This window comes from Neomonachus schauinslandi, chromosome 3 (assembly GCF_002201575.2).
Source record: "Neomonachus schauinslandi chromosome 3, ASM220157v2, whole genome shotgun sequence".
Lineage (NCBI taxonomy): Eukaryota > Metazoa > Chordata > Mammalia > Carnivora > Phocidae > Neomonachus > Neomonachus schauinslandi.
The window spans coordinates 140,148,907-140,176,541 of NC_058405.1; the positions used below are offsets into that span (position 1 = coordinate 140,148,907).

General features: G+C 38.9%; 1 protein-coding gene across 1 annotated transcript in view; it reads right to left on the reverse strand.

Moving 5' to 3' along the window:
* The window catches only part of ZNF385B (zinc finger protein 385B), a 304,024-nt gene that overhangs the window by 83,685 nt on the left and 192,704 nt on the right, over window positions 1-27,635 (reverse strand). The window contains 1 exon segment of the mRNA XM_021702763.1: window positions 3,192-3,334. Coding sequence (XP_021558438.1) covers window positions 3,192-3,334 — 143 coding nt within the window.

The window sequence follows — 27,635 nt, forward strand, 5'->3', positions numbered from 1 at the left end:
GCTTTTCAAAGAATAAGTGGACTACTGAATAGAATATAATTTTAAAATTTGCTAACAAGAAATTTTAACTTTTTAAAATCTATTCTGCCTCAAAGATATTGTTTGTAGAGGTCCATTTTACATATTCAAAAAATTCTTTCCTCTTTCTACTTAAGGATTCTGCTGAAAATTGCCTACCATGCTTCCAGAATAGAGCACGAAAGATTTCTTACTGAGATTTGTTCACGCTGAATCATGTGGAAAGTTACATGGACCAAAAGAGCCAAAGGCATGGATGAGCCAGAACATGACTTTGGAAGTTAGGAGATTTTTTTTTTTTAAGATTTTATTTTTAAGTAATCTCTACCCAACAGGGGGGCTCAAACTTTCAAGCCTGAGGTCAAGAGTAGCATGCTCAACCACCTGAGTCAGCAGGTGCCCCTGAAGTTACGAGATTCTAATTCAAGTCTCTGTTCTTTCTTTACTAACTCTCTCTCCTCCTCTAGGCAGTAGTAATTATACGATTTACTAATCTAAGACTTGAGTTCTTTGAGGGCTATAGATCATAAATCTATAATGATCTAGTATAACTATTATTAGTGATATAAAATATTTTCCTAGAAAAATGTGGACAGTGACTTTTATGAAATAGCCCTAAGAGATGTACTAGATGAGTTAGACACTGGGATAGAAAAGTCTATAGGAAAAGGTTTGGAGTAATCCAAACTGTAACAGTGTAAAATCATAGGTAACCCAATGATCTTAAAAATTCATTTATTTGCCAGATGATAGAGGGTCCCACTTGCAATGACTTAATTTTTAAAGATTTTTTTATTTTTTTATTTTTTTTTATTTATTTATTTGAGAGAGAGAGAATGAGAGATAGAGAGCACGAGAGGGAAGAGGGTCAGAGGGAGAAGCAGACTCCCTGCTGAGCAGGGAGCCCGATGCGGGACTCGATCCCGGGACTCCAGGATCATGACCTGAGCCGAAGGCAGTCGTGCAACCAACTGAGCCACCCAGGCGCCCGCAATGACTTAATTTTTAATATACTACCAGAAGTGCTCTCTGTCCACCAAATGGCTTGGATATAATATAATCTAATGTAATATAATATAGAGAGTAAAATGATTATTTCATGTAGTTCTTTGCTGTATTTTTCACCTTAACCAAAAGTATTTTCATCTGAAAATTACAAGTTTACTTTCTTCCAAGAAGAAAAAAAAAAGGAACTTCTATTAGAATTATTCTTTGGGTTTTCTCAAATATTTCATATAGTTGCTATATGGGACAAACAAAAAAGGCAAGTTAGTGTGTCTATCAGCCTACACAACATTAGTAAACCATTATGAAACTGTATTTTCACCTAAAAAACATTATGAAGACACTCCATTTTTTATAGCTCTTAAAAACCGAGAGATATATAAAGACATTTTTATAGTCAAAAAAAGTAACTTAGGGAAAAAAAAGAAAAATAACTTCGAGAATAGTGCTGATCATCCAATCGCAGTTGTAAAAAGACAATGGTGATCAGGTTCCTATTATGTACATAACATACTTCTAGAAGGGGGAAAGAAGGATGCATGTGGGGGTGCTTTCCTTTAACGAAGGGAGTCAACATGTACACAGGGGCAGGGAATCGTGACTCACACATTTTGCCTTGAATGCCAGTGTTTTATTTGAATCTCTGAAATAAGTATCCATGTATTATTTGTGTTAAAAACAACGAACTGCAGTAGGAGCCATTCATGCCTCCCCGCATCATCAGTGCTGCTTCCTGACTGTGGCTGGACCCCTACAGTGGCTACAAATGCTGCCTCCCAAATGCACATTAACCAAAATACAAATACCTAGTAAGGGTTTGAAGAAGTATAGCTGAATTCAGTAATGTTTGGAATGTATCACCCATGTTTTGGTAGAGGATACAATAGGCACGCTTGAGTTCAAGTTCTGTGAAATGGCACGATGTGCTGTTTTGGGCGGTCACTCCTGATGGAGTCATGTGATCAGGGCAGGCATGATTTCTCTCACTGTACTGCTGACTGCACTAGAAATAATGCTCACCTGTTTTGCCTTTCTATTTTTTTTTTTTAACTGTTTGACTTGCCTTTGAAAAACCCAGAAAAGACAAAAACATTCCACTGTTCATTCGCTAAGTCAAAGCCAGTGCTCCTTAAAAAGCTGGCTGATCCCTACCCCCTAATTACCTTGCAACACAAAGCTGTGACAGAAGGCCTGTCAGAAGATTTTATTGACATCCCTTGAGGAAAAATCCTCTTTCTGTTTCACTTCATGCAGAAGGTAAGTTTGCAAAAGGGAACACTTGGCAGTACTTCAGATGCTCACTGTATGGTGGTGTTGATAATGCAATTCTTTTGCTGGATGATGGCAGCTTCTACAATGCTGTATGATTCACGTAGACCATCATGCCCCAGCTAACTGCATTCACTGACTAAACAAATCATTCAAACAATCACCTCAACTGTTTAACCTTTTCTCTTCCTACAAGCTTAGCATTTGGCTGTGGGCTGACTTTATGCTGAGTTCTATTGTTGAAAAGTGTCATGCTTCACCTGGCATGCTTACAAAACGTCCTTCATGCAGATAAACAGTCAGCTGACCTGAATGAAGAACACTGGTAATTACAGGTGATGCACTAATATTTATTGTACGTTTTAAAGGGAATGGCAAAGTATCACACAATTAATACGTAGATTTAAAATGAGTTTTTTTTAAATAATAGAGTCACATTCACACAACCCACAATAACTTCCCAATAAAAATTCTGTTTGTATAAGACATAAAATATGTCCCAAATAAAAATGTATCCAGGTAGTCAAAGCATACGCTTTCTTTTTCCTAGTAGTAGGGAAAAATCAGTGTGACTTGGTATCTCTAAATTGTGTTCGTGAGCATGTGAACCAAGCATCCCAGAAATCATGTGGGTTCTCAAGCCATTGAAGTCTACAAAATTGCTCAAAGCCACAGGTAAAAAGTCACTTGGGGAAATATTTGTAAAATAAATATGCTGGCTATTGTTTGGACTAACTCCCATGGGAGAAGGATTATCTTCCATAATACAGCTGATCAGCGTAACCAGTATAAGGTCTAAAATTACACACTTTGGGAACAGGCTACATGTATTGCCTATTCACAACTGTAACGAAAGAGATTGGGGAGGACACAAATAAAAGAAAAATGCATTTACTCACTGTGTTAAAATTTGGAAAGAGCCCAACAGCAGAACTACTGTCCACTGGAAAAGACATAAATGGTTTGATATCCAGTGAAGGCTGCATCATCAGGGTAGGGGTGCGCACAAAAGCAGGAAGTGTAGTTGTGTGGCATGTACTGCCTGCCAAGAACAAAACAAAATGAATTCAATCTCTTGCTCAGATCCATCGCCTTACCCAACCTACCGTGCAAAAACAGGACTGCTGAGCTGCAACCTGAGAGCAAGAGAGTTATGCTGAAGGTAAATGGCACAGGAGGAGAAAATACAGTTAAAAAGGGTCTTCTTGCTCATGATGTAAGACAGTGATGCAGAGTACTTCCCTATGGCAAGGGCCAAGGGCTGCTCAGATCGGGCAGAGGTACATAGTACACAGATCCTGCTGGCAGGTGGGGCAGAATAAGATCATTCTGTTGTTCAACCACAGTCTCTGACTTGCCAAAAATGTAGGAGAGAGGAGGGGAGGAGCCTCTTGCAGCCAGATGCTCTTTACTATTCAGAGTTATTGAATGGCTGGTAGGCATGTTTTATGCAAATCAGAGATAATTATAGGGTTTTTACAAGGGGGGAAAAAACCTTGGACTCACAGTCACTGCCTGCTCCCAAGAAAATTATGACTCAAACAATTTTATCTCTAAAAAAAACCAAACTGAAAGTTGCCCTTACTCTGAGGGAAATAAGTAGTCTAGACATTGGATAGTTAGAGAACCTTAACGGAGTGATTACTGCTAAAGGGAGAGATTACTACCCAGGTGGGGCAGGGTACCAGGGGACAGGGAGAAGTTAGGACAGAAACTCAAATATTTGTCTCCAACTTGAATTCTAATGAGCCTTGTATTATTGTAGCAACTAATCCCTTTTTAACAATTACATTAGCTGTCATCTCTTTAGGAATCTGGGCTAACCCATGTGTGGGAGATTTAAAGCACTCCTCTCCAACAACAAGCATTCTTCTTCTGAAACCTCCATCTACTGCAGGTAAGTAGCTGTTGGTGCAGGTGGCCCTCTGGGAGATAGGCTTTGGTGTGCCTTTTTTTTTTTTTTAAATATAGTAACATTATTGAGATATAATTCACATACCAGACAATTCTCCCAACTAATGTGTACAATTCCATGGCTTTTAGCATATCCATAGCGTTGCGCACATCACTACAGTCAATGTAGAACATTTTCACAATCCCTAAAAGAAATTCCATACCCATTAGCAATTTTTCCCCATTTCCTCTCAATATCCCCAGCTCCCAGCAACCACTAATCTACTTTGTTTCTAGGTTTGTCTATTATGGACATTTCATTTTTTAAAAATTTGTTTTTAAAGATTTTATTTATTTACTTGAGAGAGAGCATGTGCATGTGCATGAGCAAGGGGGAGGAGACAAGGGGGAGGGAGAAGGAGAGAGAGAATCTGAAGCAGACTCTGTGCTAAGCGTGGAACCTGACACAGGGCTCGATCTTACCACCCTGAGATCATGACCTGAGCTGAAACCAAGAGTCGGCCGCTCGGCCGCTCAACTGACTGAGTCACCCAAGTGCCCCTATAATGGACATTTCATTTAAATGAAGTCAAAGAGGGACGCTTGGGTGGCTCCGTTGGTTGAGCGTCTGCCTTTGGCTCAGGTCATGATCCCAGGGTCCTGGGATCGAGCCCCACATTGGGCTACCTGCTCAGAGGGAAGTCTGCTTCTGCCTGCCATTCTGCCTACTTGTGCTCTCTATCTATCTATCTATCATCTATGCATCTATCTATCTGTCAAATAAATAAATAAAATCCTTAAGATAAATAAATAAACGAAGTCAAACAATATGAGTTCTTTTGTGACAGGCTTCTTTCACTTGGCATAAAGTTTTCAAGGTTCATCCATGTTGTAGCATGTATGAGAATTTCATTCCTTCTTAAGGCTGAATAATATTCCATTGTAGATGTAAACACTTTTTTTTTTTCTTATTCGTTCATCAGTTGATGTGCATTTGGGTTGTTTCCATGCTTGCGTTATTATGAATAATGCTGCTATGAACATTTGTCTATAAGTTTTTGTGTGGAGATATATTTTCAGTTCTCTTAGGAATATACCCAAGAGTAGAACTGGGGACTCTTGGGCCTTATGGTAATCATATAGTTTAACTTTTTGAGAACTTTCAGAGTGTTTTACAAAATGGCTGAACCATTTTATAGTACCACAAACAATGTACGAGGGTTTCAATTTCTCCCAGCATGTCTATATAGGACCACAAATAATTATACGCCGAAAATCTCCTACTGACTTCAAGGAGAAATAAACAGTATGGGAAAATGCTCCAACTATTAAAATTTCCTCCAATGTTCTCACACAGTGTTCCAGAATAATTAAAATTTCTATTTCAATGATATATTTTTTGATAATGGATTTCCTTAATAAACTCTGCATTATATTTCAAATCATTCCAGAACATTATTAGTAATAGTTTTTAATGGACTATCATGCCTCATTTACATTGATCCTCAAAACAGAAAAAAAAAGAAAATGGCATCTGAAATATTCATCTGTAATGGCAAGTCTTTAGGTCAGCCCCATCCATTAGGGAATATAGAGGAGGACTCAGCAAAAACAGAATCAACCGAAAGTACAGATCAAACAGTAATGGTTTTCTCTGATGCCAAAATAAATACTCTGATCTCAGTCTGGCATTCACATAACCACCCTGTATTTAATTACACATTTTTCTTCTAATTAGGTAATGTTACATTCATTGCTAACTTCAGAGCTTGCAGATCCAAGATGATATATTATGTCAGTATTTCGATGTTGCAGAAGCACTTATTATAATCTTTATTTTTAAAAGCTTTGCTTTAAAATCTTAGCTAAATTGAAAAAAAAGATACTTCTTATTTTAGACCGATGGCCTTTTACAACTCACAATTATTATAATTGTCAAAAGTCGAAAGTCCAAAAAGTATACAGAATTATTCTACTTAAAGCTGCCTAATGGACAAATTATTTTGCCATCACGGGTCTCCCCACATCAAGAGCAAAATTCTTTCTATAAGCCCATGTAGTACAAGGTATCGGAGGGCTTGGCAAGAGTCATTTTGTACTCACAAACTCAAATCAAACATAATGCAACATGGAACTTGACAAACAGATTGCTCCATCAACAAAGGTCAGAATGCACAGTGATCCCCTTTACCCAACCAAATATCTATGCTAATAAAGACAAGGCTTGAGAACTACTTAGCTGCCACCATTCATTAGCATAAAAATTTAGCAGCTGTTTACCATTCATTAGCATTTTAATGACAGACAATTTGCCATGTTAAACACAGATTGTTTTAAAGTACTGGTAGATCTCCTGAATAAATATAAACTGCTTTCATCAATTCCCCTCACCTCAACCTTGCTGTTTTCACTTTTCAAACCTGCTTTTTCATGTCACTTCTCCCAGACCCATTGCTTCAAAGGAAGTTTTTGCAAATGGGAAATGAATAGGGATAAAGGGCTTTTTTTGCACAAATTAGGTCAGGCTTTAATCCCTCTGTCACGTCATTCCAGATTTTGTTGCTGCTCCCCCTGCTGGGAAGCATTTCTCCTCACCTTGGGATGCCCAAAAGCTGGTGGGAAATACAAGCAGAAATTTGTCCAGAACACATTGTACCCTGCAAGAAAATGCTTAGTATCTTTAACATTTCCTGGGAAAACAGAAAGGGTTGACAATATAATGAGCATAAAGCATGATATCATGTATCTTTTACATTGCTATGCTCATGGGACAAGTCCAGCCTTTGTCTTTTGTATGAACTATTTGGCAATATTATGTAAGACACCTCCTATATGTAGTTCTATTTCAAAGCAAAGGATACAATCTTACATATATATCATAATGAATCAAGTCATAACAGGGCTCCACCTTATTTGATAATAAAGATTTTTATTTTTTTAAGATTTTATTTATTTATTTAGAGAGACAGAGCAGGGGTGGGGGGCTAGAGAGAGAGGGAGAGAGAGAATCTCAAGCAGACTTTCTGCTGAGTGTGGAGCTGGACCCGGGGGCTCGATCCCAGGACCCTGAGATCATAACCTGAGCCGAAATCACGAGTTGGATGCTCACCTGACTGAGCCACCCCGGTGCCCCAATAAAGATTTTTATATCACTTGCTGTATATATAGATCAAACTCCCTGACCTAAAATGAAATGCACACAAGCATGCATGCCTTCTCCAAAGATCCAACAGTCACCGCTCTCACACGGACACTGCACATGTTCATATACTTTCCCATAAGAATGCTATTAACCCTCTCCCCCAAATTTCATTTTCATTGTAAAATCCAAGTTGTATTCATCTATAACTATGAAACTAATAATGAGAAAGACAACTCACCACTATGATCATAAAACTATTATTCGGCCAACTGCCTCTGTAACGTAATAGGTGCTTTATTATGTCAACAGATTATGTTGTAATCCATCACAATAAAACCCCATTTGAGGGTTAGGTGACACGTGAAATTATTGCCTTAGTCTTTGACCTTTAGAAATATAATCTTGAAGATTTAGGTGATAGCTCTGAGGGTTCCTAGTGGCTCTTCTCTATGTACCAAAACATGAGCAGACGAAACACCCCAGTGTTAGAAGGAGGAAATGGCAAAGTCACAGAAAAACTGTATGGAGAAGCATTTACAGAATGAAATCAAATCTATTCTATATCCCATAGAAGTAGTTTTTTTCTTATGCCATTATTATGTATGTCTGCCCTAGTGAGCACTGAAATAAAAAGCTTAACATATAAAAGTCTATCAGGTGGAGGCAATGCCAATTATAGAACTCCCAGAGATGTCTTTAAAGAAATTGACACTTCAGAATGAGTGACACTTCAGAAGTCCTACCAAACTCAGTTTTCTTTTTACTGCTTTCCCAGCTTTGTTGCCTCTTACCCTGAGTAACTTTCCCTCTTAACCGCCACAATCACCACCCAGCGGCTCCTCTCCCCCTCTCTCATCATTTCCATTCTTTCATCAGTCTAACACCTGAGGAAAACAAATTTATCAAGAGATCAAGTGTGTCACAAGGAGGTGGCTATGTGAATAGGAGATGTGACTGATAAAGGGTTTTGTTTCTGAAAAGGCCACGTAATAACAGTAACAGAGATAACATTTTTATAGTGCATACTATGTGCCCGGCCCTACCTTAAGCACATTACATATGCGTGTACAGAAGTATACACACAGATAAGAATATATACATATTTGTACATGTATACCCATATATACTCATAAATTGAATCAGACAAAATTTATTTTACTTTTTAAGAGAAGATAAAATAGTAACGACTACTACCATTTAATGAGATTTTACTCTATGTGAGGTATTGCTAAGTGACTTGTGTCCCTTATTTTATTAAATTATAACATAATTTGGGGTGCCTGGGTGGCTCAGTCGTTAAGCGTCTGCCTTCCGCTCAGGTCATGACCCCAGGGTCCTGGGTTTGAGCCCCGCATCGGGCTCCCTACTCCACTGGGAGTCTGCTTCTCCCTCTCCCACTCCCCCTGCTTGTGTTCCCTCTCTCGCTGTGTCTCTCTCTGTCAAATAAATAAAATCTTTAAAAAAATTATAATACAATTCTATGAGGTTTGCATTAATATCCCCGTTTTACAGATGAGAAAGGTGAGGCTTAAAGAGACTGAGATCACCTAGTATGTGGTAGGGCCTGGGTCTAAGCTCTTGCTTATCTGGCTCTAAAGCCCAGCCATCTTTCCATAAAGTAGGTTATATGTAAAGTTGTTAAGTGAAAAAGATTCTGTCCTCAAACACATTTAGAAAATGCTGGCTTCAACAAAGTTTAAAGTGGTTCTTTTTTGCAAGACATCTTGGAGCTTATAATATACTAACAGGCACTGTGAATGTCTAGGCAGATATAATTTCTACTTTCCATTTCTTTCTCTTTTTTTTTCATAGAGCTTCTGGAACAATTATGATGCTTGGCATGTCCTTCAGGCAATGCTGTTCTACACACATGAACTCTACCAATTCAGGAGAAAGCCGATGACTTTCATGTCTACCACTTTCTTGTTGTGCAAACCTGTGATGAAGGATAGCTGGAAGAAAGGCAGGCAGGGACAAGCGCGCCCCCCCCCCCCCCGCCCCCGCCGCCTTAAGAGGAAACCATCCTTAGGAGGATTTTACACCACCCTGGAAGGAGCCCTCCACCCTTTCCCCATGATGGATAGATGACAAAAACTGGATTGGATGACAGGCTCATGGAGGGCTAATGAGATTAAAGCAGCCTGCCAAGGAGCCCATAAAAACCCCTAGACTTAGAAAATCTGGGTGCAACTCTCTCAGGTGCCCTCCCTTTTTGGGAGCTTTGTACCAGCACTTTGCTATCACTCAATACACCTTGCTTTGCTGCCACTCTGTCTGGTCTACCTTTTCATTCTTGGAAGTGGCATGACCTAGAACGGCGGGCACCAAAGGAGAAAGAAAATCTGTAATACTTGGGACAAGTGATTTTTATTTCTTTATACCTCTATTTTCTTTTTTATAAATTGGGGAAAATAAGAGTAGCTACAGCATAGGACTGGTAGGAGTACTAATTGAGATTTTTCTATGCCAAATGCTTAAACCTGAGCCTGACAGATAGCAAGTGTTCAATAAGCTTTGGTTACTGTAGTTAGGAACCATTCCTACTCCTCTTACACTATGCCATATCCCAGGAGGGCATAAATACTTAAGTTCATTAATACTTGTAAAAGGCAGGATATGTAAGGGATCATAAATTATCAACAAAATGCTAAAGAGTTTCAAGAAAGAAATTGCATCTGGTTAGCAGTTGGGTTCATAAATGTTTTCATAGATGATTATCTCTTAAGATAAGCCTGGAGGAATGGTTGATATTTTGAGAGGTGGATATGGGAGAATGGTGGAGGGAAATACATAAGCAAAAAGCATGGAGAAAACTGAATGTATTAAAATTCAAAACTTTAAGGATTCAAGATATTCTTAAGCATACATGGTTGAGAAGGTAAAACAAGAAAGAGAAAAGTAGAAATCTAAAAGACCTTGGAGTAAGCAAAGATTTCTTTTTTCTTTTTTTTAAAGACTTACTCATTCTAGAGAGAGAGAGCTTGCCAGGGTGCACGAGCAGGGGGTGGGGGATGGGGTGGGGTGGGGTGGGGCAGTGGGACAGAATCCCAAGCTGACTCCCTGATGAGCACGGAGCCCCACCTGGGGCTCAAACCCACGACCCACGAGATCATGCCCTGAGCCAAAATCAACAGTCAGATGCTCAACTGACTGAGCCACCCAAGTGCCCAGCAAAGATTTTTAAAATAGGAAACAAAAGATATTAATCATAGAGGTGCCTGGGTAGTGCAGTCGGTTAAACGTCTCAGTCTTGATTTTGGCTCAGGTCACGATATCGGGGTTGTGAGATGGAGCCCAGCAACCGGCAATGCGTTCAGCAGGGAGTCTGCTGGAGACTTTTTTTCTTCCTCTGCCCCTCCCCCCATTCTCTCTCTCTCTCACCTTAAATAAATAAATCTTTAAAAAAAGATGTTAATCATAAAAAAATTGACAATATACTCTATAAAGAATAAAGCTTTGGGAATATGACATATCAAGGGAATGAAAAGGCAATCCAGAGTGGGAGATTATAATAAAATATATATTTTGACAAAGAACTTTAATCTAGAATACAGAGCTCCTAAAGATCAATAAGAAAAAGGAAAACATGATAGAAAAAAATGGGTAGAAGATTAGCCACTTCACAAAAATATATACTAAAATGGCCAGTAAACAGGAAAAAGTGCTTAGCTTCATTAGTCATTAGGGATATGCAAATTAAAACTGCAATGAGATATCACTACATACCCATAAGAATGGCTACAATGAAGAAAGATTGAGATTGTTAATGAGGATATGGAGCAGCTAGAACTCTTTTTTTTGTTTTTTTGTTTTTTTTTAGTTTTTATTTAAATTCCAATTAGTTAGCCTACAGCATAATACTAATTTCAGGTGTATAATACAGTGATTCATCATCATCCATACATCACCTGGTGCTCATCACAACAAGTGCACTCCTTAATCCCCATCACCTATTTGACCCATCCCCTCACCCACCACCCCTCTGGTGTCAATTGTTACAATACTTTGTGTGCATTTTTAAAAAAAATTTTACTTAAATACAATTTAATTAACATATATTGTATTATTAGTTTCAGAAGTAGAATTCAGTGATTCATCAGTTGCATACAACAGCCAGTGCTCATTACTTCAAGTGCACTCCTTAATGCCCATCACCCAGTTACCCCATCCCCCTGCCCACCTCCCCTCCAGCAACCCTCAGTTTGTTCCCTATAGTTAAGAGTCTCTTATGGTTTGCCTCCCTCTGTTTCCTCTTATTTTATTTTTCCTTCCCTTCCCTTCCCCTATGTTCATCTGTTTTGTTTCTTAAATTCCACATATGAGTGAAATCATATGGTATTCATCTTTCTCTGACTGCCTTACTTCGCTTAGCATAATACCCTCTAGTTCCATCCATGTCTTGCAAATGGCAAGATTTCATTCTTTTTGATGGCTGAGTAATATTCCATTGTGTGTGTGTGTGTGTATGTGTGTGTGTGTGTGTGTATCTATATCTACATCCATTTATATATATATATATACCACATCTTCTTCATCCATTCATCTGTTGATGGACATCTGGACTCTTTCCATATTTTGGCAATTATGGACATTGCTGCTATAAACATTGGGGTTCATGTGCCCCTTCGAATCACTATCAGTTGTTACAACTACTTTGAAAAACTATTTAGCATATCTACTAAAACTGAACATATACATACCCTATGACTCAGCAATCCCACCTCTAGGTATTTACCCAATAGAAAGGATATGTACTAGAATGCTCATAGCAATACTCTTTATAAGAGCTGCAAACTGGAAATTAGCTAATTAACCCATCAACAGTAGAAATAAATAATTTTGGTTCTTCATGCAATAAAACATTCATATAATGGAATATAGCAATGAAAACAAATAATTTATAATTACATGCAACAACAAATAGACCTTGCAAGTGTGATGTTGAGGAAAAAAACTAAAATAAGGGAGCATATCAACATGCTGTGTGATACCAATGTACACAAGTACAAAATCATGCAAAATGAATCTATACTGTTAGGAAAGGGCTATCCTTGTAGGAAGGGTGTGGGGAGTGACTGAAAAGGAGCATGAGAGGGGCTTGTAGGGTGCTGGAAATTTTTCTATTTGATCTTGGTGCCAGTTACACAGGTATGTTTGTGTACATTCATCCACTGTACATTTATGTGCACGTTTCTGTATGTTTTCTCCAACAGAAACTTTTTAAATTGTTCAATGATAATAATTTTAGTAAACTATTTCAGCAAATACAGGAAAAATTCTCCAATAAGAAGAACATCTTCAAACACTGTCAAGTTTGTCTACTTTTAGGATGAATATGATGTTTTTCCCACTGCCAGCTTGATTTTGCTCAAAATGATTTGGGAGAAAATAAAAGTTCCCTTTAATGCTGATGCTTCCTTGCTGAATTTCATAAGTGGACAGAAGAGACTGACACGGAATCTACTGATGCCAAAGAGAAAAATGTGTATCTAGAATTCTGAGTCTATAAAATCTTCACGATTGGCAGTTCTGCTCCTGAATCTCCCTTGGGGCACCTCAGGGTTCCCTCCAAAGAACTCCAACAGCAGCATCCTGGCAGAATGTTGCATTTAAAAATAAATCCTTCTGAGTACCACATGAAGTTTATGGGCAATAATGAAGTTCTGCCTCAAAACACAGCAGTGAAGCCACATCATGATAGATTTTAAGCTACAGTGTCCTTTGGGTTTAGTAGTAATATGCCAGCTTTTACACAAAACGATGAATCTTTTACTAAGACGCAATGGATGGCTTTTTGAATGCATGGCAATAGAATACTTAAAGCCAAGTGGTGATTCATTTATACCTGAATATTGTGCTCATGCACTGACTTTCCTATATTTAAATGTTGAAAAAAAGGGTAAGCTTTTTTTTTTTCTTTACTCTCTAGTACAAGATACAGTTTGATTAAACATGTGGCATACTTCATTAGTGGTCATCCTTTTGGAAGCAGAATTGAAAAATCTGAGAATTTCAGAATTTAAGTAAAGAAGATAAGTGGTTCTCAAAAAACGTCTTGAGGGGGCACCTGGGTGGCTCAGTCGTTAAGCGTCTGCCTTCGGCTCGGGTCATGATCCCGGGGTCCTGAGATCGAGCCCCGCATCGGGCTCCTTCCTCCGCAGGAAGCCTGCTTCTCCCTCTCCCACTCGCCCTGCTTGCGTTCCCTCTCTCGCTGTGTCTCTCTCTGTCAAATAAATAAATAAAATCTTAAAAAAAAAAAAGTGTTGAGGACCAACTGTCTTCTTTAAAGCTGAATTTACATTTTTGCTTTGTTACTGTTTTCTCCACTTGTAACCCGATTTTATTAAGCATGACCATGCAAGAAAGGAAACTAAAGAAGGGAAAACAGGATTCTGACAAGTGCTTTGTCATTTTTTGAAATAGTTTTTAATACACCTGACTTATCAAAAGGGAATGTCATGTGCTTAGTTCCTAAATTACTAAGTCTTTAGAGAAGCCAAAATTATCTCCAGATAGGGCTTTACTAAAATTGTCTGAGGTCAAGAATGGATTGGGAGGTCACAGTAGCCTGATGAAACTTTCTGGCAAAAAGATATAGGGAAATGGTCCTGCACTACATTTGCCCAATGACTCCTGTCTATGGCATCAAGATGCTTTCATGAAGTCTGAAGCCTCTTTCTGTTTCAGAGGAACTTTTTGCTCTCCCTTCCCAGCATGTGAAGGACCTAATGGCTGCATGGAATCATGGTTTATTGTAGAAACCTTCCAAATAAGACAGACTTTCCTGGGAAAAGCAACCACTATGTATCTCAAACTGTTGAATATTTCTAGAGGAATTATATTTCATAAAATTTTAGAGTAAACATAATTTAAGAATCTACCCTTCGTTTTGCATGAGATGAATGATTAAGAGAATTTAATCCACCATGAAACCTGACTGATGGTAGAATCACATTCAGAGTTGCCATTGCCCAGAGACATTGTTTTGAATATTTAAGTCTATACAATCAAAGATGTTCAGGAGTCATATATTGAAGTCTTAATCTTCTTTAAAAATTTAAATAGATTTGTATTTGGTCTGTTTTCTTTTTATGCTTTGCCTGAAATTTAGGAGTATTCATTTTTCAGTGAGATTTTAATCTTAATGTTTTATTAATATGAATAATGAAAGAAGTTTAAATCAAAGAGAAAAGCCAGCGCAACCAAGAGCCAACATCTCTTTCTATTTTAAAGAACAGAGGAAGATTGATTGCAACACCTCATTTTAAAGAATTTTTTTAATATTCTCAATGGTATAAAAAGGGAGAACAAACCCCATTAAAACTATGCTTTCAACCATACTGTTTATATTGAAGTACTATCAGTAACTGCAACAAAAACGCTATCTGAAAAGACACATTTTTTCCAAGCGAGGCAACTGACCTTCCATTGGAGCAGATCAAAGCAGCAAGACCATGGAGGCCTCTGGGTCTGTCTTTAGGCCTCTCTTCTGCAGCTCACAAAAGGGCCAGGCTGAACGGGCTGCATACAGCAGCTCAGGAGGTCAACACATCCAGCTGCTGCTATAAATTCTAGCTCCAGGATACAAAATGTTTTAGCCCCTAGTTCAGAGAATTTCAGTTCTTGCATTCAGTGACTTTGCTATTTGCATTTAAGAACCAAATAGGGGGGAGGGGGAGGAGTAGTGGTTTACTTAATGGTCCTTTAAAAAGATATTTTTTCCTCCAGAAGCTTGCTCAATTTAAAGAAACAGAGTTAATACTTGCTCTGCCAGTGCTCTCTACTCCCACCTTGGTAGAGAAAAGAGGTTTCCTTAGCTTAAATATTAACTAAACATTTCAAAGCTATTTAAAAGCTGTTGCCCATGTTCAAAAAAAAAAAAAGTAATAGGCTCCTAGAAAGCACAATTTGGGAATAAATAGGACAGCAACAACTGTGTTATAAACTTTTTTTTCCTTTTTGCATACATATTCCATGACTTCCATATTACATTGCACTATAGAGAATTCAAGACAAATTCTAGTGGATTATAATCCTGGTGGCCATCCTAGACGAGGCCACTCTTGGTCCTCCATCAGCCAAGGAGCCACTTTCATCCAGAAGCTGCAGAGATGGCTCCCACTTGGCAGCCAGGGACCATGAAAGCTGCCATTTCATCCCTGTGGAAACCTAGTATGGGGTGACTAATCTGGACATGCCAGGAATGGGGGGAGCAGAGATTGTAAGTAATGGGGAGATAGCGAGGTTCACTTGGGGCAAAAAGGTGAGGGGGATTTGAGGAGGGAAGGAAGAGCAACTGGTTAAGTTTGGCTGACTTTTACAGAGGGGACTAGAATCAACACCAATTCCTTATTCGGAATTTCCTAACATCTCACTCCTAAAATGATTTTTTTCCCTTTTGTCTTTAATTGTATTGTCAAAACCTGTATAAAATGAAGTAGAGCAGAGCAAAAACTATATAAGCAGGAACAACTTAGTTAAGGAGGACATCTGATTTCCTCAAAGGAGCTGGACAACTGGGAGACAATGTGATATCGCCCTTATCCTGAGAAACACGGGGTCCCGTGACCTAGGGGATGCTTGCACTCCAAAGGGTCTTTGAACGGAATGGCGACCCCTGACCCGGCTTTTTGGAACTCTGCCATTGTCCTCACATCCTAGAAATTGAGGTCACTTGCTTCAGTCATTCAGGCAGCTTCTGAGGCACTAGTGATATGCAAAACAGCATCAGATAAGGCCCTCCAGTGAATGCCCAAGGATTTTCTGCACTGGAAGTGATTCATCATAAATGATCGCCTCTGTCCCTCTGTATCATGTTTATTTTTGTACCATTATCCTGACTTTGTACCAGTTTTTCTTCTACAGAATTTCTTTTTGGCTTCTCAAATGCCTCTGTCTCACTTCCCCAGTGAACACCAACAAAAGTCAAAGACATATGAAGACATAATGATTTTTTAATAAGGTGCCACATGGAAAGTAGAGAATTTAATCATAGCACTCATCATTTTCCTTGTCACTGATTTGCTTTATAAGGCAAGAAAGGAATGGAAATACTTTTTTTTAAAAGAATATTTGTTTTGACTCTTGGTCTCTTCTGAACTTCAAACAGCCTTTTTAAGCTCCCTTTGCTTTGAAGGACACAAATGGAAAAGCAACAGACTTGGGCTCAATGTATTCAATTTGACAAAGCATGTTGCCAGTTAAAGAAAATGCAAAAAAGAACCCAAAGTTCCAAAATTGCACAATCTCTATTTCCAAATGTTGATTGACTTAACGTGTCTTTTTTTCTCTAACACCTTCTTTCTCTGTGTCTCTCTTATCTCTCGTCGTCTCCCTAGTCTCCCTCCCTCTCACCTGTTTATCTTTTCTGCCTCTCTCATCCCTCTTGTCTCTCTCAGGTCTCTGTTTCTGTCTCTTTCTACCTCTGCATATGGACCTGTCTGTCATTCTTGTCTCCTTGTCTCTATCTCTGTCTTTCACTATAGTACTGCCCGGGAACTGGAAAGCACTCAAACTTTGTCATTTGCCTTCTTTCGCAGCATTCATTTTCTTTTCAATAGTTGCTTCCATAAATCAAAAGACAGAATAGCAAGATTTTACTAATATCAAGAAAAGTTTTTCCTTGTGACAAGATAAAACAATTAGATGAAGGTCACGTCTCTGGTTATGTCTCAAGTAGTCATGTCAGTTGCAACCACTGAAGACTGTTTTTATATACACTCACACGATAATATCTGCCATCCTCATGACAGAGTAGAGCAAGTTAAGAACTTAAATTCACCAAAGAATTCAGTGGTGTATATATATAGTTTTTAAAGATTTTATTTTTTTATTTGACAGAGAGAGAGAGCTCAAGCAGGGGGAGCGGTAGGGGAAGAGGGAGAAGCAGGCTCCCCCATGAGCAGGGAGCCCAGTGCGGGGCTGGATCCCAGGACCCTGGGATCATGACCTGAGCCAAAGGCAGATGCTTAGCTGAGCCACCCAGGCGCCCCTCAGTGGTATATTTTTATAGAAATTCGTCATCGGTGTCCTGGGTTATACAAATACCATATAGCTTTCTGTTGTGGAGCACAATGTGCTTTAACACATATTAAGTAGACTTCTAACCTGTTACATGGCTTATGATCGATCACCCCACATTTTTCTGATGAGGAAAATGCTTCTCAGGGAGAAATTATTCCATGACGAAGCAAATATACAGAATGAAGCCAATAATGCGCCCAGGGCTAGAAAAAAATTTTCTTCCAAAATCGAGCCTAATTGTGATAACTACACCGAGCACCGGTGTCTGCAAAGAAGTCCCACATCATAGAGTGTCTAGCACCTTGGAAAAATTAAGGCTCATTGGCTTTAATCTACTCATTTTTTGCAAGAATCCTCAGTGTTTACATCTCTACTTCACCAATGAGGTAGAATAAAAGAAGTCGATGCTCTTTTAGTATTTTCCAAACCACCTGAAATCCTACAGGGGACTAGGAGATAAAAACATCTACCTGGTGCCAAGACTTCTTAAGTTCTTTCCTAACAGTAATATTTATTCATGTTTAAAAAATGGCAAAACTGAAAAAAAAAAACCCCACAGAATTTTAGGTGGGGAAAACTAAAGTGATAACATTAAAACAGAAATGAGAATTTCATAATCATCTATTGTATACATACAAACTACATCTATCCTCATAACAGACAATACTCCCACTTGAGGAGCTAAACTTACCTAGTTTCCAGAGAGATTTCTATGCCCAAGAGTCTAAATAAACATTGAAGCCATTGAATTTTGACTTGAACTTGATGAAACATTAACAACTTGAAACACGCTTATCATAAAAATCATGTGGCAAGAGTGCAAATCACCCATGTCACCTAATTTTGTGACAGGCTACCAGCCACTGTTCTGTCAGTTTGAATGTAAATTCTTGAATAGGTACAGTCATCAGCTTAAATATACTTCCTGAAGAGAAAAGTGAGAGAGGGTCTAAATATTTGGATTAAACATGAATTTCATTTTTACCTACTAGTTATTCTGAGACAAACTTCAAAAGGAAAAAGATAAAGGAAATGTGGGCAATCAGTCACATCTTTATTATATTTAACAAAGTGAAGCAATATTACAATTTAAATAAAAACAAATTAGAAAACCAGGGGGAGTTGTGAAATTAGCAAATTCTATTTGCTCTAATTCTGCTACTTTTCTCTGAAATTGATTTTAACTGTTTTACATTTTTGTCACATCCTTCATGAAAAAGTTCCCTGAGGTGTAAATGCTGATCAGCCAGCAAAGCTTACCTTCGTTTTTAAGATTACAGTCCACGTTCACTTCTGCATTTGAGCACTGTGCGAAGTATTACATTGAGAGAGAAATAATTCCATCATTTCAACCTGGTGCTTCTGTGAAATGTGGTGCTAGGAAACAGTCGACAGGCACTGCGTCTGAACAAATCATACGTCCTGTAATTGCCGCTTAGCTCTAATTACTATTGAGGATAGTGTTTGCAACTTGATTCCAGGGAGAGGGCAGACTACCTTCTGACGACACTGAACCAAATATATCCTAAAAGACTGACAATTACTTTCTTTCATGTAATTTTGCTGAGTAGCTGAAGCAACTCAGAAACTACTTACTCGGCCATGGTAAAAATGAAATCAAATCATCTGCCACCCACCTCTCCTTCCCAACAAAGCAATGCAATTCGCTCAAAATACTTACTTGTTATAACAATTTGGAATTTTTGGTATCTCTTAAAGGGATTTTTTTTTTCTTTTCTAGGTGGGCAACTAAATCTTTATTTTATGTTTTTATTATTATTTTTTAATTTTTATTTTAAAATTGTTTTTTATTTCCAAAAGAAATGTGTTCTCAAAATATGAACTTTGTCTATATTCTCTTAGTCCAGAATAATTTATTTGCATTGCCTTTAGGCCTGAAGAATTTCCTTCCTTTCCTGTGCATTTTTAGGTTTTAAGTAAAGATTCATAGCATATAATTTAAAAAGACTAAAGCAGGTAACTATTTGATGATAACATTAATAGGGCTGTTTATGCTTTTCAATGTCCAAAACCTAATTTCAGTTACATGGGTGAATTATCGTAGTGAAATTAGCAGTTGTGTAGGCTTGGAACTGAAATGATACAGTATGTACTCAGATGTCTAATCTCACTCTTCGTCCAGTGACATCTGATCATGTGATCATAATAAGGTTTCTGATATATCCATGTGACACAGTATGGCTATGACTGAATGGTTCTTTTGCGTATGCTAGGCTGATAGTCATTGATATTGATGAGTTAGCTTAGTGGGCATTTGACCGAATGGAAGAAACTTGAAGTGACGGATGTTTTAAATGTCAGGAAGGATTTTGCACCTTTGTTTGTGCAACTTGGCAACATTTGCCAACCACAGCCACCACTTTAGTGACATACAGAATGAATTACACCCACCCAAATCCAGAGATGCGATATATCTGCTTATGTCAGATTTGCATGGTAACTATCAGGGACAGGTAAGCCTAAGGGAATAATTAGATGCAGCAGTCAAAATGGTAATTACAATACCAGCTCTTAGAATTAGTGCATATATCCAAGCCCCATGATCTCAGTTGTTACGAATAATAACAAAATAGCATTCTAAATGGAACATAGCATGCTAGCTCTATACTTAGTTCCCCACAAATAGCAATTGTGCACTTCTTGCTCACATAATATTTAGTTCATGATTAAAATAAACTTCTACTGGGCACCTGGGTGGCTCAGTTGGTTAAGCATCAGACTCTTGATTTTTGCTCAGGTCATGGTCTCAGGGTTGTGAGATCAAGCCCCACATAGGGCTCCACACTGGGTGTGAAGCCTGCTTAAGATTCTCTCTCTCCCTCTTCCCTTCCCCCTTAAAAAAATAAAATAAACTGATAGTCAGTGCTGTGGTTTTCACTTTTATTATTTAAAAAAATCTACACCTACATTTAAAAATCTAGACACCTCCTAAGAAAACTCTGTGTTCAGTAGGGATTATACTGTTACTTTCTTTGAGGTACTTTTCTTTCAATGGAGCCAGGCTAATTATTCCATTCTTTTTTGCCTGTCTTTAAGTCACGCCTGATTCCTGGAGTATTTTCCAGGACATTCCCAGACCTGGCATGCTAGTCCATTCTCAAACTCCCAAACCTTTTATTTGTACCTGCCATAGGTCCTTTGTTTAGTTCGGTAGTGTACAAAGTGTGGTCCCTAGACCAAAAGCATCAGCATCACCTGAGAACTTGTTAGCAAAGCAAATTCCCAGGCTCCATCCCAGACCTGCAGAATTATAAACTCTGGGAGTGGGACCCAGAAATCTGTGTTTTAACCAGCCCTCCAAGTGATTGGAAACATGCTGATGGTTGACAACCACTGGTTCATGGTGCATGTATGTACCAAGAGCAGTAGGAGAATGTGATAAGGAACATTTAAGCTTCTATGGGGGAAAGTATGGGAGAGCTAAAGGCCTAGCAGAGAGGTGGCATTCAAGTGGTGATCTAAAGGGGTGGCAAAAAAGAGTAAAATTTAAAAAAGGGTGTGGCAAGAGACTGAAAGAATCTGAAGGAGGCACCAGGCATCCCTTACCCAGCCAACATGTCACGTGTGCCCTTGTGTTAATGCAGCCCCACGAATTCCAAGATCTTACTCAGTAAGTTACCATCTTTCTTCAGTCATTTCATTCTTAAGGAAAGCAAAGAAAACTTCCCTGATTTTTGTCAGCTTCTTAGTCTACCAACTACTCTGTCTTTTCCTTTAACTTTATTATTTTTTTAATTATTATTATTATGTTATGTTAATCCCCATACATTACATCATTAGTTTTTGATGTAGTGTTCCATGATTCATTGTTTGTGCATAACACCCAGTGCTCCATGCAGAACGTGCCCTCCTCAATACCCACCACCAGGCTAACCCATCCTCCCACCTCCCTCCCCTCTAGAACCCTGTTTGTTTTTCAGAGTCCATCGTCTCTCATGGTTCGTCTACCCCTCCGATTTCCCCCCCTTCATTCTTCCCCTCCTGCTATCTTCTTCTTCTTCTTTTTTCTTTTTAACATATAATGTATTATTTGTTTCAGAAGTACAGGTCTGTGATTCAACAGTCTTGCACAATTCACAGCACTCACCATAGCACATATCCTCCCCATTCCTTTAACTTTAATTCCTTTTAGCATAGCCTATACTTCCTTTTTTACTTTTTTTTTTTTTACTATCCCTTTGCTTCATAAATCTGGCTTCTGATTTCTCCATCTTAATAAACTTATAGTTTTGAAGTCCTTTATCAGTCCTTCTTGACCTCTGTACCATTGTAGAATATGATCCCATGTCTAAATACCTCTTTTCCAAGCTCAACGTTTGTATTTCTGAATACCTGCTGGAGTCCTCTTACCTGTATTATCCCATTGGCATCTCAGCTTCAACTTGTACAAAATTAAACTAAATCATCCCAGCTCCCCCGATCCCTAGAAGGGACATTCCTCCTCCAGTGGTCTTTATTTCACTGCCTGGCACCATGATTTTCTGGCTATATAGACTCTAAAACTTGAAAGTGTATTTGACTTTTCCCTCTTCCTTGCCCCTGAATCAAGTTAGTCACCTCCTTCCCCTTTACATACCCATTGTTGTTACCTTCATTTAGGTCCTCATTAGCTGTTCACTAGCATAATTCTTTAATCACTGTACTCCCCCTGTGGTTAAATGAATTCTTGAGAAGGATGGCTTGAATCAATCATGTTCCTATTCAAATGTCTTCCATTGCTCCCCTTAGAGAGTTACAGGCGCTGAAATCCAATACTGTGCACCTGTTCAAATCTCTACTCTGCTACTTACCAGCTGGGCAACATTAAATGAATTAATTGACTTGTTAAGCCCGTTTTCTCAGCTGACAAGTAGGAATAAAAACATTAATCATATCTCATGAGGAGACCTGAAGGAACTAACACATGTAAATTCTTACTAAGGTGCACAGAAGGCTGAAGGATTTAGCAAATGATAAGCATTATTATCATTATCACCAAAACCATCACCATAGAATACAATTCCAACATCTCGGTTCAGCAGCCATCACCATCCTTAAACTTAACTGAAAACTTTCTAAGATACGCTCAACTGAACTATTTCTCAGGGACGAGGACAAAATGGTTTTCTGTCTCTGGCTTCTCAGGCAGTGCTTTTCACCTAGCAGTCACTCTAGAAATATTTACTACACAAAGCACTGTTTGTTTCTTGTACATACATACTTTTTTTTTTTTAAGTTCTGTTGCTTTGCTTATGCTTCCTAGGATGCGCTTGCCTTTCTGTCTGTCCCCTCTCAAGTTCTAGCTTCAAGTGGCATTTTAAATGCCTTTCCGTTTCCATCAGAAGAAAGTATCTTGCTCTCCTTTGAACCTGCAATACATTTCACTAATATCTCTTTTACAGTATTTAAGACATTCTATTGTGTATGTGTCTTTTTCCACACGAAGCTATCAGCTCTTCTGGGTTAGAGACCAGACATGATTTGCTGCTTTTGCCTAGTGACTCGCCCAGAGAAAGCACTCAACAAATGTACTGAATAAATGAATGAGGTAAAAGGAACGACTCTACACTCTTACATGAACTGTGCGGCTGTGAACTACCTGGTGAAAGGCTTTCTTTCCCATTGATAATTATGACGGTCTTCAAAGAGGAAACATGATGAGAATTACAGAAACAAGTTTTATTTATTTATTTTTAAAGATTTTATTTATTTGACAGAGAGAGACATAGCGAGAGAGGGAACACAAGCAGGGTGGAGTGGGAGAGGGAGAAGCAGGCTTCCCGCTGAGCAGGGAGCCTGATGCGGGGCTCGATTCCAGGACCCTGGGATCAGGACCTGAGCCGAAGACAGACGCTTAACTGACTGAGCCACCCAGGCGCCCCCAGAAACAAGTTTTAAAGAGCCCCTTATAAATGTGGTGTTTTCTTTAAACCTTGGGTTTAAAGTTATTCTAGAACTCAGAAGCATGTTCCACATAAATAGTCATAAACATTCATCAGATTCCTGGGATAGTGCCCAAAAGCTTAGTTAGCCCATAGGACAGGTGTAGTGGCTGGAATAATTCATTAGCACCTCAATGACAACATTACTACAAGGGGTCATGAAAAGGAGTCGATATTCTGTGAGTGTTTATGAAGTGCTCAAACTTCCTTATAAAACATCAACCACGAATTTTGTTTTCTTCCTCATATTTTAAGACATATTCCAGGGACGCCTGGGTGGCTCAGTTGGTTAAGCGACTGCCTTTGGCTCAGGTCATGGTCCCAGGGTCCTGGAATCGAGTCCCGCATCAGGCTCCTTGCTCAGCAGGGGGCCTGCTTCTCCCTCTGCCTCTGCCTGCGGCTCGCCCTGCTTGTGCTCGCTCTCTCTCTCTCTCTGACACATAAATAAATAAAATCTTTAAAAAAAAAGACATTCTCCAAGAGCTGTAACCAGAAGCCAGTTTTCTTGTGTATTCAAATGATTACTTTTCATTGCCAGGATGAATGTGCTCTGGTTAAAGCATGAATTTATAATTGTTGATTATAAATTGTAAATTTAGAAAATGAAAGTCTTCTATAAAGTTGTTGATATGTTTAAATTTTCAGAAATCAGAAATTATTTTCTTTTTTGGTTACAATTCTAATTTTTAGCTCCTTTGTCTTCATTTTGGATTAATTTTAAATTGACTGTGTGGCCCCTGATACTCTAGCTTCAGTTCCTTTACCCACATCCCCTGACAAATACATAATGGCCCATTAACAAACTTTTAATTACATTCATTAGGGGAGTCTGTTATTTTAAAGTAACTCTTCAGTGAGCAAATAATCCCTTTTTAATGGAAAAATGATTGCCTTTCCAATTATCTGAATTGCAATTTTGGATTTCCACAAATTTACTTAAAGCAGACAAGCCTATAAACAAGAAATTATCAATGAAAAAGACATTTTTTCACTGTTATTTTCGTCCCCGTTCCCCGCCCCCCCCCAGTACTGAGCTAGACATTATGATAAACTGAAAACAGGGGTCCTTGGTCCTTGACAAGGTGACTGTTTGGAGAACAAAAATAATATATCTGAAATTCTTGGCGACTAATACAAAGACACATAAAATTTAGTGTGAATTACAGGCCCAAAGAGAAAAGTAGAGAGAATACAACCTCACAGGGGCAGGGATCTTTGTTTTGTTCACTAACATATCCTAAACACTTGGAACTGTGCCTTACGCGTTACGAGCTCAAAAAACAATTGCTCCACCAAAAGGAAAGAGAAGTGAGTTAGAATGGCTGAAGAAGTTTCACTGGGAAGGCAGGACTTAAGTAAGACCTTAAAATATGTGATTCCTTGGTTTCTCCTTTTGCTCACCACCTACATCCAGACTATTACCAAGCCCTGCACTGCAAATCTTTCTGCTTCTCTCCATGTCACTGCCACTTTCTAGTCCAAGCCACCAACATCTATCTGGACTATAGTTAATAGCTCTGAATGGATCTTTCTGGGAACATTTATGTTCCCCTACACTTGGTCTCCATGTAGCAGCCAAACTGTTTAATAATACAAATCTTATTGTGTTACTCCCATGCATAATGGCTTCCCACCGCACTCGGAATAAAATCCATCTCCTTCCCATGGCCTACATTTACCACATGATTAAGCCTCTGCTTACTTCCAAAACCTCACCTTGTATCACCTCCACTTGCCAACCTCTTCCCCTTCCAAGACCTAAGCTTCTTTTCTCTTTCTTGAACATGTCAAATTCATTCTTATCTCAAGGCTTCTGTCTTTGCTTTCCCTCAGGGTGGAACGCTCATCCCTAAATTCAGTTGTGTCTCAGCTGAGGTCTTCAGCAAGGTGTTTCCTCTGTTACATGGTTCTGTTTTATCTACTCCATCCACTTATTTGTCTCTAAAATGATCTTGTTTTATTTACTTGTTCACTGTCTCCTCTCACTGCAATGTGATCTCCATGACAGCAACAGCTATATTCTAGGTCCTTTATTCCCCGCTTCTAGAACAGTGCTAGGCCTCTGACAGGCACTGAGTACAGATTTTGAATGAATGAATGATTTTATTTCCCCAGCCTTTTCAAGTACGAAGACACTTTTTACACATCGAATGATTTGAAGGGCTCCTCACATATTATTATTCTTTTCCTTCCCATGAGTATTCACTGATTATATACGATGCTGTTATGAAGTCAGGAACAGTTTTTCAAATAAAAACCTATCATTATTACAGTAGGGCTGACATACATTTGACAAGAGTATGATATGTGAGACATGGTATTTATTCAATCTATCAAACACACGGTGCACATTTCCAGTTACAGGTACATGAAGAACCTTTGCCCACAGATGTTATGGGATCCCTGAATAATATGCAGACAATATGAGAGAACAGGGGAACGTAAGCCATCCTACTTAGCACTTTCTCAATACAGAGATACGAATAAACTCAGGTGAAGCCTTAGCCTAAACCAAGGATAAACAAACTTATTTTTTGAACCCTCTAATACCTACTGTAGAGTTTATTGGTCATCTTCACACATTAGTATGATAAGGGCTAACGCATTACATTTATTATATGCCAACACTATTCTAAGCACTTTGTGCCTATATTAATTCACCCAATCCTGCCAATTAACGCAGTAAGGGAGGAACTTACTACTACCTGCATTTCGTAGGTGAGCAAACAGGGCACATGAAACTTAAGTATTTTGCTCAAGATCACAGAGCAGGTAAGTGCAGGGCTGGTATGCAAAGCCATATTGTCTGGCTCTAGAGTCTATCCTTTAACCACTATGCTATGCTGCCTTCCTGATAGAAAAAGGAGGCCCCATCTTCACACTAGGTAGAGAGTGTCTTGCATCATACATAGCATATAAGAAAAATTACATATTAAATGTCAGCTACTTCTAAATATGCACGTTTTACTCCTAAACATTTTCAAGCAGTTGTTTTTCTCTTTATGCCACATAAAGGTCTGAAACGCTTAGCAGCAAGTGACTTCATGAAGCAGTTCTATATCATGTGGGAAATCATGAGGATAATCTAAATCAAATACCAAATCTCACTGTGCCTTTAATATCACTGTGAAAACAGCATGCTTTTCTAGGACACACTGTGAAGTCTTAGGTGATAAGATAGCATATCTTAAAATGACTTGAAACCAAAAATGGATTTGTGATTGTTATTCCCAACTCACCAAGAATGTTCTGTTTTGACAGGTTAGAACATGGGGATACAGACCTCACCTTCATATACAACGTCTTAAAGTGTATAAACCTCAGTGATTTCTGCACAGTATTTGGTCAGGCTGTTTATGAAGGAAGTTCAATATTAGCTTATCGAACCAAGACAGAATTCCAATAAGGCTCAGGTTGTTTTGTCATTCACGTAAGGCCCTTCATTTATTCCCCTCCATCTAGTCCCTCCTTTTTAAAGGAATAATTCGCCACCTTGCAAAATATGAATGAATCAAGGAAGAGTCGCATCTACTGGGCAGAGCACATGTTATGCAACTTGACCCTTATGTAATAAATCTTTTGGAAAGCAGGTCTTCTTTTCACAGTGGGACCTGTCTTCACTTTTCTCATGTGAGACTTGGCAAATGGGACACTCTGAGTTTGACAGGCCACTTCTCTGCTCCTCAGCTGACAACTATTTTACACAGATGTCAGCTGAAACCCTTACCGGGGCACGTAAGGGATCAGAACGTTTGAATCACATCCAGCATCGAGACTCCATCCTCCCTCAGCTCTCTGCCTGCCCCGTCCCTTGTCACCAGCAGCACGGCATGCCTACAAGGCAGCCCCGCTCTGGGGAGATGGCACATGGCACGAACAAGGGGAAGGATCAGCTGTCAGCACGAAGCCGGCTTAGGGCGTTCCTTTGTAAGAAGTTCATTCAGGAAGACAAATCTCTGAATTTCTGCCATTATTCCTTCATAAAAATTCGGGAGCTGGAGGAGAGATGTGAAGGAATTTAGGGCTTTTTCTCATGGTGTGGTAGCTTTAGAGTCAGACTCCAATTCAAATTTTGCTTCTACTATTTATTAACTTGCGATGTCACTTTGGGGAATTACTACCTCAACCTCAGTTTTCTCATCAGAAATACCTGCCTTTTTTAGGGTTGCAAGGGGAAGAGCATCATAACACATATAAAATGCTTAGCGTGGTGGCTGGCAGAGAGGATGCCTTCAATAAATGTTAATTCTCTCTTTGTGTCTCTAAAATTGAAAAGGGCCAGGTGTTTGGAGGTCTGCATTTAGAAATGCCTCCAATATCCTCAGCACATCCCATTTTCATTG